Source organism: Chiloscyllium plagiosum, chromosome 33, assembly GCF_004010195.1.
Source record: "Chiloscyllium plagiosum isolate BGI_BamShark_2017 chromosome 33, ASM401019v2, whole genome shotgun sequence".
NCBI classification, from domain to species: domain Eukaryota; kingdom Metazoa; phylum Chordata; class Chondrichthyes; order Orectolobiformes; family Hemiscylliidae; genus Chiloscyllium; species Chiloscyllium plagiosum.
In genome coordinates this window covers 14,230,213-14,248,528 of record NC_057742.1, presented here as the reverse complement: position 1 = coordinate 14,248,528, position 18,316 = coordinate 14,230,213, and the positions used below count along the sequence as shown (strand labels likewise).

Below are 18,316 nucleotides of genomic sequence, written 5' to 3'. Positions count from 1 at the left end.
TGCACGTCTTATCATCAGAACACACTGGTAACACAGTCAAGCTGACTATCCCTTTTCCAATGAATCCTACCTTCTGTTTTGCTTTTTAAAATTGGATTCATACTTTCCTTTTCTTTCACCAGTACCATTCTTAGAATAAATCTAAAGTAAAACTAAAGACCATAGCCTCCCCTTTTTAGCACATACAATATAGGAGTACAGATCAAACTTTGATTTATATACACCTTTCTTCCACTTCAGAACCTATATTCCCAAACAATAATAACTGACAATAAACCCTTCATCAGCATTAAGCAGTTGAAGGCATGGCCACTAATGATGGAACACTTAAAATGGAGAATTTCCAAAAGGCCAGAATTAGACAAGTGCTAAGGTCTTAGAGAGTCAAGGTGTGGCTAGTTACATTCTGTTCTGTTCTGTGGTAGCACCTCTCAATTTGGCACTCAACATACCCCTCTTTCACTCTCTCTGGCCTTGAGATTAGCAATGCCAATTCCCATTACAAGGAAACAAGTTGTCCCGTGGCATATGGCTTATTGCCAGTGACATCCAATTGGACAGCATTATTTTCATTATCTGTCAAAACACGTGTTCCAAATAGGTAGACCCAGGGCAGTAAATTGTGCTCATTGTGCTGAGTGTGGAACTGAACAGAATTTGCCTTAAGGATAAAATGCGAAATACTGCAAGAATAGAAAATCAGACAACAAATCTGCAGAGATGCAAAGATAACATAACACTTGAAGGAGTAAAGTAATGTGGTGAAAGAGCTTGAAGAGTGGGAGAATGAAGGTGTTCTACAAAACAACTAGTATGACCCTGATGGGCTGAATGATCTCCTCTGTGCTTTGTTATTCTAGGCATTTCTGATTGGGTACATGACTTTCCATCAAATAAATGTTCTCTGACCTGAGGAGTGTTTCCAGCATTTTCTAGTTTTACTACATTTTGCTTCATTTTGAATTTAAGCACAGAATGCAATGAAGCTGCTGTTAAGTTGCACAGAGAGAGAGAGACAGAGCGATGGGTTGATCCACGTATCTGGGTATTGTAGCAGAATCTCCTCAGTTTTATCAGTATTACAAAGCATTATACAATTGAGCCACTCAAGCTTGTGTGTATACTGTGATTTAATTTTGAGCTGGATTTAAAGATTGTTTGGACCAGGCAAGCTGTTAGTCAGGCAGTTTACTTCACCAATGATACAATTTATTTCCAAAATTTAAAACAACATGCACAGCAATAAAGTGTGTCCATTTGAATTAGAAACAGAAGCAGAAATTGCTGGAGAAGCTCAGCAGGTCAGGCAAAATCAGTGGAGACAAAGCAGAGTTAATGTTTTGAGTCCATTGATCCTTCTTCAGGAACACTCTACTTTAATTTAGGTGGAAATGAGGCACCAATATCATGTAAGTATGATGCTGCATTCCCCTGTCACCATTCCGATCTTACCCCCAACCCTCAAATAAAGGCAAAATAATGCGGATGCTGGAAATCTGAAACAAACATAGAGAATACTGGAGAAACACAGCAGATCTGGCATCATCCATGGACAAAGAAACAGTTAACATTTCAAGTCTGATATGACTCTACTTCAGAATTGTTTGTGCTCACTTCTATGGTCCAGGTACTGCTGGTACATCAAGAGCTACGGGCCAATCGTTGCCTTTGAGGGCAGTTCCTCTTTCCACTGGGGGCAGAGGTCCCCCTCTCTTCTTGTAAAAACCACCCAGAGTGGAATAACTCTGCAGGACTTCTTAGCATTTTCAACAGTGGGACAAGAAATAGTGGCCTGCCTCTGCAAAATGCAATCCCTCAGATTACACATCAGCTCTTGCTTTCTTGTGGATAAAAATAGGCAGCAATTTAAGATACACTAAAGCTACATAATACATTACAAGACCACGGTTAGAGCTGTGTGTATGGAGTGAGCAGTTTGATTTGAGAGGCCATGTGACCAAACCTCCAGGAATACACCCACCCAAAGTTGGCAACCATGCCCTAGGATCGGGAATGATGGTTAAAAAATAGTGAGGAATCATATGTGCACGTTGCCATTCTCCACCAGTATTTAAATTATATCTAAATGTTACATCTCAAACTAGAATTTGTAATAAGGTAATGAGATGTAGAACAATTCCAAAGCAGGAACAAACTTAAGCTCAAAGTGGAGGCCACAAAATTAGAGTGATTTTAAAATCATGAGGGGTATAATGATTTGGAGATGCCGGTGTTGGACTCGGGTGTATAAAGTTAAAAATCACACAACACCAGGTTATAGTCGAACAGGTTTAATTGGAAGCACACTAGCTTTCGGAGCGACGCTCCTACCTGATGAAAGCTAGTGCTTCCAATTAAACCTGTTGGACTATAACCTGGTGTTGTGTGATTTTTAACTATGAAGGGTATAGTTAGGGTGAATATTCAAGGTGTTTTCCCTAGAGTAGGAGAGTCAAAAACTAGAGGGAATAGGTTTAAGGTGAGGGGGAATGATTTAAAAGGGACTTAAGGGCCAATGTTTTCACACAGAGGATGGTGGGTGCATGGAATGAGCTGTCAGAAGTAGTGGTAGAGGCTGGTACAACTGCAATCTTTAGAAGGCATCTGGATGGGTATGTGAATAAGAAGGTTTTAGAGGTATGTGGGCCAAATGCTAGCAATGGGAGTAAAGTAATGGAGAATATCTGGTTGGCATGAACAACTTGGACCGAAGAGTCTGATTTTATGCTGTACATCTCTAAGACGTTAGGACTGTAGAGAAATTGAGATTGTTTTCCTTGATGCAAAGGAGAGTGAGGGTACATTTGACAGTGGTGTACTACATTATGATGGATTCAGATTGAGAATTTTTTAAAGACCTGTTAACATTATATGGTGGAAGCCAAGGTGATCAATAATTTCAAAAGAAAATTGAATAGGCACTTCATGAAGATACAGAGCTATGGGTAAATATGGGATAGACTGTACTGCACTGTAGAAAGCTAGTAAGGACACAATGGGCTGAATGGCTTCCATTGGTTCTGTAACAACTTTATAGCCAGAGTTTTCCCATTTTTTGGACTACGTTTAGACTAAATTCCAGGCTGAAAGCCCACAGCCTGTTCACAGATTGTCTCAGAATCCGATTGCTGATTGACTGCTAGACAATGTAGGAAGTCCCAATCAGAAGCCAGCAGTTCCAAAACTCATCAGCACCTCCATGGATGCCATTCCCCCAAATTTCCAAGATGGAGGATCACTACCAGGAAAGGTGAGTGTTACTTGGGCAGGGGTTTCTGACCTCAAAGGTCACAGGAAGAGGGGTTGGGGTTGCAGTTTGAAGCAAGGGTGTGGGGCAACTCTTACCAACTGCCTTCTTCCCCCTGAGACAGGTCTCTCAGTCTTGTACAAATGAGAGCAGATTGAGGATCTCCTCCACCACTCCCTAAAAGGCCAGCACAAACATGAATGGCTGAAGTGCCTTTTTTGTGCTGTAAATCTCTGTTACTTTATGACTCTAAAACCCACATCTGGTTGGCTAGGCTGACTCTTTCTAATTCCACCTGGAGCTGAACTAATGGCAGCCCGGGCAGCATGAAGACTTTAACTTAACATTTCGGCTCCAGCGACCCTTCCTCAGTTCTGATTTCTCCCCAGATGCCGTCAGACCTGCTGAGTTTTCCCAGCAATTGTTGTTTTTTTGTTTCTGATGACCGGCATCCGTAGTTATTTTGGTTTTTATGAAGACTTTAAGTGGCTGTTCATCAACCACCTCAGAGCTTTGATCTGCAGCCAGCCAGGTTGTCCAAGCTTGGGCCACTTCACCCAAGAACTTGGTTCCTGTGTAGGCTCTAAAGCATGAAGGAAGTTTCCAGATATGCTGACCAAGCTCGTTATCTTCCTGTCACCCCGACTACCCTGTCTCTGTTGGGTGTTGGGGGAGAAGATTCAACCCTAAGACTCTAAAACAGAACCGACGCTCCAACTTGAAGCTAAAGAATAGTTCTCAGTTCTGTAAGGAACCAAGTTGATGAGAGTATTCGACCCAAACACAATGAGTAGTCTTTGTTTTATGCTGCTATTGGCTGTCTCATATGAGCTGACTGCATTAATTATATTTGGCAACAACATGTTGGTGACACAACTGTGAAATATGGCTTTAAGCAACTAAAAATTGAAATTGTGGAGAAAATTGTTCATTGGCACATTCTGATAAGAATTTGGACGCCAATCTCTCCAACTATCACCCATAGAGGGCACTGTTGTCAGTTTCTTCCCTCATTGGGAAAATTCTTGACACGCACAATATCACAAACAGTTGTAAAATGCACCAACCTCTCATCATTTAATCTCAACAAGTCTCTGGGAAACCTACCTCACAGTGACCAAGCAACATTAGAAAAAAAATTATAGACCTTCAGTAAAACCTTGAAATCATTCATTTCAAAGTCAAAATTCAAAATATTTAAGTTAACAAGTCTTTGATGGCTGGAGAGGTTTAGTTATGAAGACAGACTTGGACAGATTAAGGATGTATTCCTAGGAGCAGATGAGACCAAGGTGCGGACATGACTGAGATGTATAAATTATGAGGAGCTTAGACAGGGTAGCCAGGAGGAACTCTTTCCCCTTGGTACAGGGATCAATGACCAAGGGGCATAGATTTAAGGAAAGAGGCAGGAGACCGAGAAGAATTGTGACATGTGGGAATCCGGGACTCACTTCCTGAATTAATGGTGGAGATAGAAACCTCATAGCATTTAAGAAGTATTTAGATGGCACTTGCAATGCCAAGGCATAAAAAGTTGTGGGTCAAGTGTTGGAAAATGGAACTAGAATAGTTAGGTGTTTGTTTTTGTTCAGCACAGACTTAATAGGCCGAAATGCCTTCTTCTGAGCTGTAAACCTCTATAATTTTATGATTGTAAAGTACACACATCCTTCATCTATGTCTAATGTGCTCTTGTAATTTAATTGAAAGGATTGAGTTTACAGATGAGAGGGAGTAGATTATTGTCCTCACAGACAGTCACTGTTGTCATAAACAAACAGAAAGCCAACAAGACTCCAGATAATGCAAGACAACAATATATATTTCAAAGTGATTAACTGTTGAACCTACATGTGATTGATTACAGTGACTAATCCTATTCTCAGGTCTCCACTTTCACCAGCTGTTCACGTTTCTAATTTAGCCTGACACTTCTGGGGACAGAGTAGGATCCATTCTTGCAATTGGGGCAGTCTGAACTGTAATAACTCCACAGAAGCCAGTATCCTGTCACCAAGTCACATTTTATTGAGATTACCTGGCATAGATTCTCAGCCTAGCCAATGTGTTATGCAAACTTAAGGATTGGAGACCGGAATGAATTTTGTTAGAGACTGGTTCTGTAATTAGTGATACAGCCATGCTGATATCAATCTCCATTGGGTGACCATTTAACCAGATGTTTATTTTGATTGGTTCTGATTTGGATGTTGCTAAGCAATTGGACTTTCCAAGCCAGATTAGGTGGACGTTTCAGAGCGGGCACTCTCCTGGATACCGCCCTATGAGTTCTCTTACTCAATTCAGGCTGAGGGCACTCATTTGCTGTCTCGAGTTCACATACCAGCAGCAACTACAATGACTAGCCAGTCCAGATCCTGAAGAAAATGTTAACCGTTTGGCCATGGCTTGACTTTGTTTTGGGGTTTTTCTGTGGGTTGACTAAGAGTCTCGATGTTCAGGATATGTCCTGAGTAAGACAATGCAATTTCCTTCACTCAAGTGGTGCTCCCCCAGCTCTGTTGGCCTGGTGAGGGTATCCACTTCAATCGGTATACCCTGTAACTCATATGCTCCATTTGCTGCATTTTCTAATGATATAGCCAGTTGCGGGACCTGTTTGAAGTCCAGTTGGGCTTCAGCAATGGGTGCTTTTGTATGGCTACATCATTAATCCCACATACCAGCCAGTTTCTCAGCATATCATTAAGGTTTAAGTAAAGCCACATGCCTCTGCCAGCCATTTTAACCTAGTCAAAAATTCTGATACAGATTCTCCTTGTTATCAAACTGCTGAATAAAACTGATAATGCATTGGAATTAGAAGAGGCTTGGGGTCATAATATTCCTTAACTAAATCCGTCAACTCTTGAAAGGTTTTAGTATCTGGTGCCTCAGGAAATGTATGGCTCCTAATAACCGAAAAAGCTGTGGGTCCACAAGCTGTCAGGAGAATTACTTGTTTCATCTGTCTCAATGTCCTTTGCCCGGAAAAAATAATGCAATCTTTCCACATACTGGGCCCAGCCTTCATTGGCAGGATTGAACGAAGCTTCCCAAATAACAGCACCTTGCCAGAAATGCTATCCCCAATTCAATGATGACTATTACAAGTGAATTTCCTTGGGAGCATTTTTTTTCTCTTGTCTGAAGTAACTCCACAGAAACCGTATCCCATCACCAAGTCACCCTTACGCGTGCATAATACTTGACACTGGTCTGACTACCTCAGATCCAGCTTTCAGAGTCAACAGAACCTCTGACACACCTGTTTGCATCTGTCAGCCAGGGCTCCCTGATTGGACCATGTTAACAGCCCCAGTCAGGGAACTCATATTCTATGAGATCCACCTAGCCGACCTCATTACAATCACCACACCAACATTACTACAGTATTTAGAAACCATTTCCCAGCTCCAAATTGCCATCTTTTCATCTAGTTGGTGATGATATCCAACAGTCTGGTGATGGGCCTTGTGTTTTCAACTCTGTCATACCAAAGGATCTGAGTGGATAGCCAGAGGGCTGAGAAATTGAGTTCTTACTATCCCATGCATTATTTGTTGGCCCGCAGGTTAAGATGGCGGCTGCTGGTCTCAGATTTTCCATTGCATTCTGCTTTCCATCCCTATCTCCCAATGGAAGAGCTGGGATCTGCTCGGGAGTGGCGGGGTTACGTTAAGGGACAGGTTCACCAAGATCAGGCCCAGGGAAGCTTTCATTGATGCAGCTCATCCTGGATGCAGAACAAATGCTAATTAAACTGGGAACAGGAATACTGACCCCCAGAACATTGCTCATTGTTAGTCAAGAATTTAAGATCCATTTGGAATACAGATAATGGGGGAAGATTTACTTTTTTTGAGGAGAAGAGGAATGGGCATGATTTTTAGGATTAAGTAGCTTAAAATATGCTTTGATATCACTCCTAAATGGCTATTTCCCAGCAGAAGACAGAACCGTAGACCAGCGAGATTGAGTCCCTTCAGGACGAGGAAGAGAAACAGAGGAAACAAAATAGGAAAAATGATTATGAGTTTACTAATTGGAAGGCACTTGGCTAGTATTTGAAAAAAATGAACCATGCCATGATCTTCATAACGAATAAATCATCACATGGAGAAAACAATCCCATGTTATTCCTTATCCATTATTCTGCCTAAATCCTTTACTACCCAAAGAGTTCCCCTTATGAACACACATTGGCTCATAGCCCCATTTTGTATGATTCCCCTTTCATGGGCTGATCCTTTAAAAAGACAATCTTTCAGAAAAGTGTTTACAGCTAGTTCAAGCCTATTCCATTTGTAGAACGTTACCCAGACGTGGAGTTTAACCAATCCATAGAGAAACACAGATAGCAGCAAGAACTAAATATAGGGCTATGCCCATTCTGAAGGAAATTGGTTCAAGGTTGCAGTAAAGAATGGATCGGATGTTAACTGTGACTGGATTAACCAGCGGCTTGGACTCTACTAAAATCCAGCTTTCTTTACAAACAAAAACTGCTTAGGCAAGTACATTGCTGACAATGGAAATTCAGCTGTCTCTTTGTATGTGTGGGTATATGTAGCTCAGTTGTGCAGCAATCTGTTTCAAAGCTGCATTTATCTATTAGGAATTCTACAAAATACAGAGCCCTGCTCTGTGTACATTCCTGACTAAGATCTGGAATATTTTATGTTCGCAGTGTGCATTCCTCATTAGATGTGCCCGTGCCTGTATTGAAAGTCTTCAACTCCTACCCAACTATTCTAATAATTTAAGGAGGGTCTGACGTACACTTTAGCAGTCTTGTTGTGCACAGCTAGGTGGAGTTAGCTGATGTCCTTTTAAGCTTGCAAATTCTTTTTGGACACTTCTTGAGCAGCTGTGCAACTGGAGTGAAAGCAAACACATATGCTCTCATCTCTCTCTCTCTTTCTCTTCACTCACTGGCTTACGTCCCAGCACAACGAGCCTGAGCTCAGTTGGTATTTTTAATCCCAGTTTGACATTTCTAACCATGGCAGACTCCATGCAGACTGAAGAGCAGGAGAGTCCTGAGGTTCCCGAGCCACAGGAGCAAGATGAAACCACCCCGAAACAAGAGCCCCAGTTCAATGGGGTCCTGGTACTCAGCCTCCTGGACAAAGTGATGGGCATGGTCGACAAGATCCAAACCAGCCAGCAACAGCTGGAGCAGCGGCATCTGGAGATGGAAACCGCCGTGTACCACATCCAGAACGAGCTGAGCAAGCTGACCAAGTCACACGCCAACGCCAGCAATAGCGTGGACAAGATGCTCGAAAAGATCCGAAAAGTCAATGTCAACGTGAAGACCATCAAGTACAGTATGGAGAAGCAAGGCGCACAGATCAAAAAACTCGAGGCGAATGAAGCCACGCTACTGAAACGGAATAACTTCAAAGTAATGATTTACCAGGTAAGCCTCCCACTGAAGTGAACAATGTGTGTGACAGAGCAATAGTGATATTTGGGTGATCAGGGTTCAGTTTGATACCAGTACTTTTGTGGATCTACACATGCTGAAATAATCGGGTGAAAAATTAATACACAAGGCGCAGGAAACCAATTCTTTTTATCTGATCTCTAACTTCTTGACTTTTATCAAAACTGATGGCAATAGAAATTCACTGAGGAGCAGGAGAGAATGGTGTGAGACTGTTTGTTGGTTGGAGTAACTGTGTATGTTAGAAGATTGATCAATGAGCTACGTGCAATGACAATTACATGAGCTATTTATGCAGTGCACAGTTAACAATGTGGCTCCAATCCTTTTATACACAAAAATATCTTAGTCGTGTGCATCATCAGACAGTTCAAATCGTGCTAACTTGAGTACACAGACCAGTGACCAGGTTATGAAGTGGATGGTATCGTCCGATCATTAGGTAGCAGAGATACTGTCATCACAGATTTCTGTTTTCACCACTTTAAGACATTACTGGACACTGCCATAACATGAAATTGTCCCATTTCACTGCACATCATGAACATTGTGCTGAGAGGGAATCTCCTCCAATATGTCACAGCAACTTCATTCTGCTCTGTGATCCTGCATGTGTGTCAGTCCTTGGCACTGAAGCAAGATAACCACTAGCTGCAGACATTCTTGTGACATTCTTCCCAAGCAGCCCAAAGCAAACTGGAAAGCACAACCAATGCAGGCGAATTACTGAAAAATGAAGCTTCACAGAAAAGTAGAGGTTCGCTCCCGGGGTTTTGTCAAGTTTGTCAGTATCACTGAAAATTCATGCAATTGAAAGTCTGCTGCTGAAACCTGGCAATAAGCTGTAACCCATTCCACCTACATGTGGCATGAGTTGGGTTGGGCGTAATATAAAAGACAAAACAAAAGGAAACCAGCAACATTGAAAATAGATGTGTAAAACTGTTGTCCACACTTGACTCTCAGCAAATCTAAAGCACCCTTTGAGGAGCAGTTAACTTCAGGAAATAGAAATCCCCCTCTAACTCTTGTAGTAGTGGACATTAAATTGAATGGAAATACAGGTCATTAGAAAGACAAGCTGGACTCTGGGTTTTATATGTGGGGGCGTTGAATATGAAAGGAAAGAATTGTTAAATTTGTGCAAGGCATTAATTAAGGCACAGATGGGGTATTGTGTGTGATTCTGCACACCCTATTGTAACGGAACTCCATGGAAAGGGTGTGGTAAAGATCCATTTATGAATGATCGCAGAAATTAAACATTTTCAATCAAAAGGCAACCTTGTAAACTCAGGCTTGTTCCAGAAAGATTAAAGGAGAAAGAAACAAAAAAAAGGTTTTAAAATGACAAATTTTTGGAAGCCAAAAGTTGAATTAAAAGATTTACATTTATATCGCGCCTTCCATTACCATTTACATCTCACATCACTTTACAGCCGAATGCAGTACTTTCTTGAAAGTTTTCTGCACTGTCATGATGAAAATGAAATATAATGAAAAGAATGTAACGCGATGAAAGATTTTTGTCGCTATTTAACAAATCTGTAACACGGGGAACAGTTAAATTTACCACGGGAGGAAAGAGAGAGCTAAGAGGAAGCTTTTTCTCATGAAGGACTGTTACAGATGGATTTTAATGTATCATCAAAAATCAATTGCATTTACGCATCAAGCAATATTAAGTTTTTAAAATTTAAGAGAATGTAAGTATATTCAGAAAGGACGGGGAATAGGATTAAGAAAGACTGAGGATGGCCTCTTTCTGTGTTGATTTTGATGATTTGTTTACTGTTATATCATTTATCAAAAAAGACAAACACTTTGAGACATGGCTTTCACATTTCAGATGTCTCATCTTGTACAAATGCCTGTGCCAATATTTTTTATAAAGGATAGAAAAAAAATAGTTAACCAACCATTCACCAGCACCTATCAATCAACAGAGAAATCCACCAGTCATTGAAATCTTTTAAATGATCTCAGAGCGTCACAACAGTAACGGTCCTCACTCTGACCTGAGGATTCCCCTATTTGAGTAAAGTGCAATAATCCAGTTCTGCTGTAATTTGATGATAGATGTTTCCACTAGTAGATGAGTCTAAAACCATAATCTCTGTGTATAAGATAATCACTAATAAATCCAAGAAAATATATGGAGAGAAGCACTTTATTCATGGAGCAACAATTATGTCAAATATGCGACCACAAGAAGTGGTTGAGGCAGTTATGTTCATTTAAGCAGAAGCTAACAAAGGATATAGGAGGAGAAAGTAAGAGAAGAATGAGTTAAAGAGTTAAGATAATGTGGGAGGGTGTTCTTCTGAAATATTAGCAACGCCATCGCGCTGTAGGGCTAAATAGTCTGTTTTTGTGTAGCTCTATGTACCGTACAATCCTCTAGCTACATTTGAGCCTTGTGGAGCCTTTCACTGTGAGAGAATATAACAACTTTCAGCTTGTTCTGACTGAGCCAGTAACCAACTGTATGCAATCTGTTTGTGATATAGCTAAACTGCTTAGAAATATCAGAAAAATCACAAATAACAGCATAATTGGATTTTAAAAATTGAGAAAAATAATATCCTCATGAATGTGTCTTTTTCAGCAATAAAATCGATCTTGGTCGTTCTTATTTTTTTGACTTGATACTCTTAAAGTTTCTTCAGAGCTTTCTTCAGTTCAAAAGTGGTGTTGGAACATTTTCAGAAATCCATAAAAACCATATGTTGGACTGGTTTCTGAAAGCTGTATACAGCTGGTCCCCATTTCAGTTATGGCTCTATCTTGTTGTGAGGCTGTAAATGACTGCAGGGTCTAGAATTTCTTCAAATCCTTACAACGCATCTGAAAACATTCTTGGCTCCTGACAAAAATATTAGGCTGAAAGTGAAGTGAATTTTATCAGTTACATTTGCGTACTAGTGTAAATGGGTTTGCTTCAGATTTCTTTGCATAAAAAAAGATTCTGTTCCTCTGCGTGACAATAGACTCAAGGGATTAATATCATGCTCCTGAGAAAAGTATGTGCTGGAATTGGAAGCAGGAGCAAGGCTGAAGCCAACAGGACCAATGCCAGACACCCACCTTCAAAAGCACCAAAACTGTTTCCCTAAAGGTACCCGAAAGGGGCAGCACAGTGGCTCACAGCGCCAGGGACCTGGGATCAATTCCAGCCTCGGGCATCTGTCTGTGTGGAGTTTGTATGTTCTCCCTGTGTCTGCGTGGGTTTCCTCTGGGTGCTCCGGTTCTCTCCCACAATCCAACAAGATGTGCAGGTTAGGTGAATTGGCCATGCAAAATTGCCCCTAGTGTAGGCTATTAGTCAGGAGTAAATATAGGATAGGGGAATGGGTGTGGGTAGGTTATTCTTCAGAGGGTTAGTGTGGACTTGTTGGGCTGAAGGGCCTGTTTCCACACTGTAGGATTCTAATTCTAAAATCTTACTAAAGGCATTAATTCGAATGATTCCTATATTGAACATATTCATTGGCTTAAATGTCCCACCCCAAGTTAGTGGTAGAGAAGGAAAATGTGCTACTTTTGCAGAGCATTTTCTACATTAGTTGACTAAGTTATGGGTGGCACAGTGGTTAGCCTGCTGCCTCTAAGTGCCTCAGACCTGGGTTCGATTCCAGCCTCTAATGACTGTCTGTGTGGGGTTTGCACCTTCTCCCTGTGTCTGCGTGGGTTTTCTCCAAGTGCTCTGGTTTCCTCCTACATTCCAAAGGTGTGCAGATTAGGTGGAATAGCTCTGCTAAATTGCCCCGTAATGTTCAGAGATGTGCAGGCTAGGTGGTTAGCCATGGGAAAAGTGGGATTACAGAGATTGGGTGTGTGGCTGGGTCTGGATGAGATGCTCTTTGGTGCAGATTAGATGGGCTGAATGGCCTCTTTCCTCAATGTAGGGATTCTATGAAATTAAAACTAGGTTAGTGCTCATATACCTGGGGGAATCAAGCAGTACAGGGAACCAGCAAGAAGGTAGAAGATCGGCTTATTGAATGATGAAGCGGTCTGATTGGGTGGATGGTCTACTGCTGCTTCTATTTCTTATACTTCTGCCACGCAGATAGCAACTCCTGAAGCACATTGAATATCACTGCCATAGCTGTGCTGTGGAAGCTATCTTGCCATGTATGACATAGTTTGGCCTACTTTAAAGCTTGGAGCAACACTGAGTTTGTTCAGGCACTTACGCACTGAACTTTCGATGGCCATATGTCAACTGGTGGGAGATTGAAATCCAGTCTTTCATCTGCAGAAGAGCTACTAATCAAATATCTAATTGACCTATTATTGTTACTGAGGTGTAGGTTTGCCACTGGAGATGGATTTGTTCCCATTTGGCCTTGAAAACCAATGTTCCAAAGGATTGGACGGTCCAGACTGTTGAGGCTTCACTGAGAAAATATGTGGTTATTGTTGGTTAATCTCTAAATGTGTCAACAGTGAGATAGTGAAGAGCTCCAAGCCATGGACTTTGACAACTTGTGGCCATGTGCTTATTTCAGGGGTAGGGTGCCCCAGCAGGAGAAAATGTAAAGGAAATGTATTGACAGTACAGAGCTGCATGTATTATTCCTTGAAAGGAAATTTTGATAACATTCAAAAGGGATTTGGACACATATAGCACTTATCATAAATATCCTATTCTTTTTGTAAGGCTCTTGGTTTCATTTCCCAACACTGGATTCATAATGAATTGTCTGGCCTCCTCCTGTGTAATCCTGAGCTGGCCATGCAAACCAGTGAGAGAGTGACACCAGTGTTGATCACCCCACCTCCCCCTATGTTTGCTCTCCCACCAGAGCAGTGTTTTAGTTCTGCTCAAAGCTTTCCTTACTTCAAAGGAGATCACAATCGATGTGGAATTCTTCATGGAGATCCATCACCAAACAAAATCTAGAGGTGTTATCGGTTTTAAAATGTCCAGACAATGACCAATGCAGTGGGTCAATGATAACATTCGATTAGTTTTCCTAATGACTTGCTGTACGTGCTTACAAACCTCTTGGAGATCCAGATGCCTCTCAGAGCTCTGCAATCCCTCAACATTTAGATAATACATTTGATTTGCAAAATTCAAATTTATTTTTCAGAAAACAACCCATAGGAATCCCATGGCCAAATGTCTGTAAAATGCAAACAAGGCTTATATTAATAATTCCATAAGCTGATGACGTTCTAAGACCTTTACATTCAATGAAGTACTTTTGCAGTTTAGTTACTGTTTGACTGTTACACAGTGTAAAATAACAGATAATACGTAGCTGAGAGGATGACATTTATATATAGACAGTCTGTGCTGCACTCTGGATGATAGTGGCTGAGTTGTCCTTTATACTTCCCACCCCACTCTTTTTTTTTGAAGTCAGTGGAGAGAAAGTTAAATCAGAGATAATGTATAAAAGATCATAGGTGCATTACTTATTGCCAGAGATGACTCAGACCTCCCAGACACCTTTAATATTGGAAAAACTTTTCACTGCAAATAAAAGTAAAGTCACCAAAGTCTCACTTTCTCATGAGAGAAACAGATATAAATAGAATCAATTGGTGGTGATGTTAACCTAAGGTTCAACAAGCCTCAAGTGATAGATCAGGTTGAGAAGATGGAACCTTTATGGTGACCTCAGCTGGTATGGGCATTGATCCTATGTAATTGGTGTCACTCAACATCATAAACCAGTCATTCAGCACTGAGCCAACCAACCTCCTTATCTGAATCTGCAACCCACATATGAATCCAACAAAGGCTAACAAAATTAATTTTCAATCAGATGTTTCCCCTACATACTTATGTCAATGTATTAAAAATGCAACAATGCAGCTTGACTAATGTCACAATCTTCTTGATTTCAAATGTAGATATTCTCTTTAACTTTTATTTTCCATTCAAATATACATTTTACGAATATAATGTCTATTTCAATTGTAACATAATTTACCACTTCGGAGAAAGTCAGGGTACATTTATTGCACAGTGCTTGTGGGAGAACTGTATCAATTGATACACCCACTTTTAAACGTTATTTCAAATTGATTATACTTTCTTTGTCGCTCTGTGCTGAATTCATTCACTTTCGTCCACTGTTATGTACAAATGCTATGCTTTTTGTGAATAGTTGGTTTACAGTGCAATAATGATACTTGAAATTGGATTTACTTCAGAGAGTTGGCTTGTCAGCCCCATCTTGCTCAATGCAGGATTTGTCTGAACCTGATGCTCTCAAAGCGTGTCCGCGCGCATTTGCTCCAACTGTAACACTTTAATTGTTTTTATATTACTATCCAGACACAATTAATAATTTACCAAGTTCTTCAGTTTAGTTTTCATGCATCTTTCAACAAAATTTGATGTCTTAATGCTAAAAAACTGAATCATAAGATAATTACCCAACTATGGTTAACTGTAAATCATAGCTTTTAGAGGGCCATTAGTCTCTGAGTTGAATTAGATGTGTTCATTTGTGTTAGTCTGTACATATTCATTGAGTTGTTTGTGTCTGTTGTTTGTGTGTTGGATTCTGCCTATGTACAAGTTGGACAGTTGGATTCTGTCTGTGTGAGTTGGAGTCTGTTTGTGCGTGTGTGTGGGATTCTGTTGATGTATTTTGGATTCTGTGTGTATGCTGGATTCTGTCTGTATGAGATGGAGTCTGTCTGTGTATGTGTGTTGGAATCCATGAATGTTTGCTAAATTTTGCCTGTGAGAGTTAGATTGAGTGTGTGTGTTTTAGATTCTTTCTGTGCACATACATGCTGGATTCGCACACAATCTTACGTCCACTCACAATCCAACCTAACTCTATGTGTGTTTTCAGTATTTTCTGCTCTTGTAGCTGCTTTCCAATGGAAGAAAATCATTCACTGTGCCTAAAGTTCCTGAAGTTTGTGAGAAATCATATCAATGTTACTGATGACTCAAAACTTGATGGGAATGCAAGTTGGGAAGAGGATGAAAAGCAGCTTCAAAGGAATTCACACAGATATAGCAGTGGGAAAGAATATGCAGTTGGCATATAATGTGGAAAACATGTGAAGTTATCCACTTTTGTCGAAAAAGAAATCGAAAAGCAAAGTATTTTTTAAATACTGAGAGATTAGAAAATGATGATATCCGAAGGGACCTAGATATAATTTTTCATAAGTTGCTGAAAGCTAACATGCAGGTGCAAGAAGAAATTAGGGAGGCAAATGGTATGTTGGCCGTATTCCAAGAAGGTTTCAGGACAGCAGCAAAGAAGTCTTGCTAAAGTTGTATCGAGTATTGGGGAGACACATCGGGTACACTATATCTAGTTTGCTCCCTTTAACTAAGAAGCATGTACTTGCCACAAAGGGAGTTCACCCACAGTTCACTAAAACTGTTTCCTTCGATGGCAGAGTTCTGCTACGAGAGAAATTGTGAAAACTGGGCCTATATTCTCTGACTCTAGAAGGATAAGATGTGATCTCACGTAAGTATACAAAAATGTTACAGGGCTTGACAGATTCAGTGTAGGAAGTTATGTTTCCCCTCAGTCTAGAACCAGCCTGAAATGGGAGGTAGGCCCATCAGGATTGAAAATCGGAGGAGTTTTTTCACTCTGAATATAATAAATCTTTGGGATTATAATCATTGAGTATAATCAAGACAGAGATTGATGGATTTTGAGATTATAATGATGGCAAGGAATATGGGCATAATGTGAGAGATTAGGGTCATGGGGGAAGATTTGCTATGATCCAGTTGAGTGGCATAGCAGGCTTGATGGGTCAAATGGCCTTCTCCTTTCCTTTATTCCTGTGTTTCCACATGAGCTAGCTTTAGGAATGCCTCCTGAAAAAGTGGCAAGAATGTATTTATACAGCATATTCCATGACCATTGGACATTTCCTTACAATGCAGTGCTTTTGAAGTGCAGGTACTGTTGTAATGAAGGAAATACAATTAATGCACAGCAAGGTCCCACCAACATCAATGTGATCATAACCAGATAATCTGTTTTATGTGATATTGATTGAGGTATAAATATTGGCCAGAACACTAGGGTGAATACCCCTGATCTTCAAAATAGGATCTTTGACATTCATCTGAGAAAACAGCCTAAGTCTTGTCTTATCATCTAGTTACCACATTACCAAAAGAATGTGGATGCTTTGGAGAGGGTGCAGAGAAGGTTTACAAGGATGTTGCCTGGTATGGAAGGTGCTAGCTATGAAGAGACTTTGAGTAGGTTAGGATTGTTTTCATTAGGAAAAAGGAGCCGGTGGGGGAGGGGGGATTGAGGTCTACAAAATCATGAAGGATATGAAAGGGTGGATTGAAATAAGCTTTATCCCAGGGTGAGGGATTCAATAATGAGAGGTCACATGTTGAACATGAGAGGTGAAAAGTTTAAGGCGATATACACAGAAAGTACTTTACACAGAGGGTGGTAGATGCCTGGAACGCATTGCCAGCAGAGGTAGTAGAGGCAGGCATGGTAGGTTCATTTAAGGCGCATTTGGACTGATGCATGAGTAGGTGGGAAGCAGAGGGATACAGATGTTTAGGAATTGAGCGATAGGTTTAGACAGTGGTTTTGGATCGGTTCAGGCTTGGAGGTCTGAAGGGCCTGTTCCTGGGCTGTAAATTTTCTTTGTTCTTTGTTCTCATCTCTTCCGACAGAAGGAACCTCTGCCAATGCAGCATTCCCTCAGTGTCACTGTACACTTTTGTGTTTAATTCCTGGAGAGGGACTTGATGGATTTTAGGTTAGATGTTTTCACCTATGAAGTAACAGTAAAGACATTTCAAAATTAATTGATTTTTTGAGTGCATGGAGATGATTCAACAGAATAAGGCATTATATAAGTGTAGTTAGAAAATACCATATCTGGAAGAGATATGAAGGGCTGGGAATGTACTGCTGAGCCTGAGATAAAGGATCACATTAAGGAAAGAAAATGATTGGTTAGCTCTTGCAACAGGCCTGAATAGTGACTGTAGTCTTTAGCTCTGACAAAATGCAATGAATGCTTGTCTTCCTTGTCAGAACACTTTGATTTAGAAAAAAGATAAATGTCAGGCTGAGCAGATTTACCCTGAATGGAGCTGTGATTTTTTAAAAATTCCTGCCTATGGTCAGTGAGATTATAACCAGTGAACATGTCAAGATTGTTTCAGGGTCTTTTTTACTGTAGTTTGCTTTTATTCTTTCTCAGGTTTTGCAGTCTGTATAGTTTCTCCCTAATTGTCCTTAAGAAGGTGATGATGATTTGCCTCCTTGAACCACTGCACTCCATCCAATGTAGCATACACCGATAGTGTTTTTAAGAAGGGAGCTCTAGGTCTTTAACCCAGTGACGGAACAGGAGAAAGTGAGGACTGCAGATGCTGGAGATCAGAGCTGAAAATGTGTTGCTGGAAAAGCGCAGCAGGTCAGGCAACATCCAAGGAACAGGAGAATCGACGTTTCAGGCATAAGCCCTTCTTCAGGAATGCCAAGGTGTGCCAAGCAGGCTAAGATAAAAGGTAGGGAGGAGGGACTTGGGGAGGGTCGTTGGAAGTGCGATAGGTGGAAGGAGGTCAAGGTGAGGGTGATAGGCCGGAGTGGGGGTGGGGGCGAAGAGGTCAGGAAGAAGAT

At 40.8% G+C, this 18,316-nt stretch overlaps 1 protein-coding gene across 1 annotated transcript in view; it reads left to right on the top strand.

Annotated features, from left to right (window-relative positions):
- Window positions 1-8,075: 8,075 nt before the first annotated feature.
- Window positions 8,076-18,316, top strand: part of LOC122539856 (caveolae-associated protein 1-like) — a 65,352-nt gene continuing 55,111 nt past the window's right edge. The window contains exon 1 of the mRNA XM_043674979.1: window positions 8,076-8,675. Coding sequence (XP_043530914.1) covers window positions 8,256-8,675 — 420 coding nt within the window. The 5' untranslated portion in view covers window positions 8,076-8,255. The remainder of the gene's footprint in view (window positions 8,676-18,316) is intronic.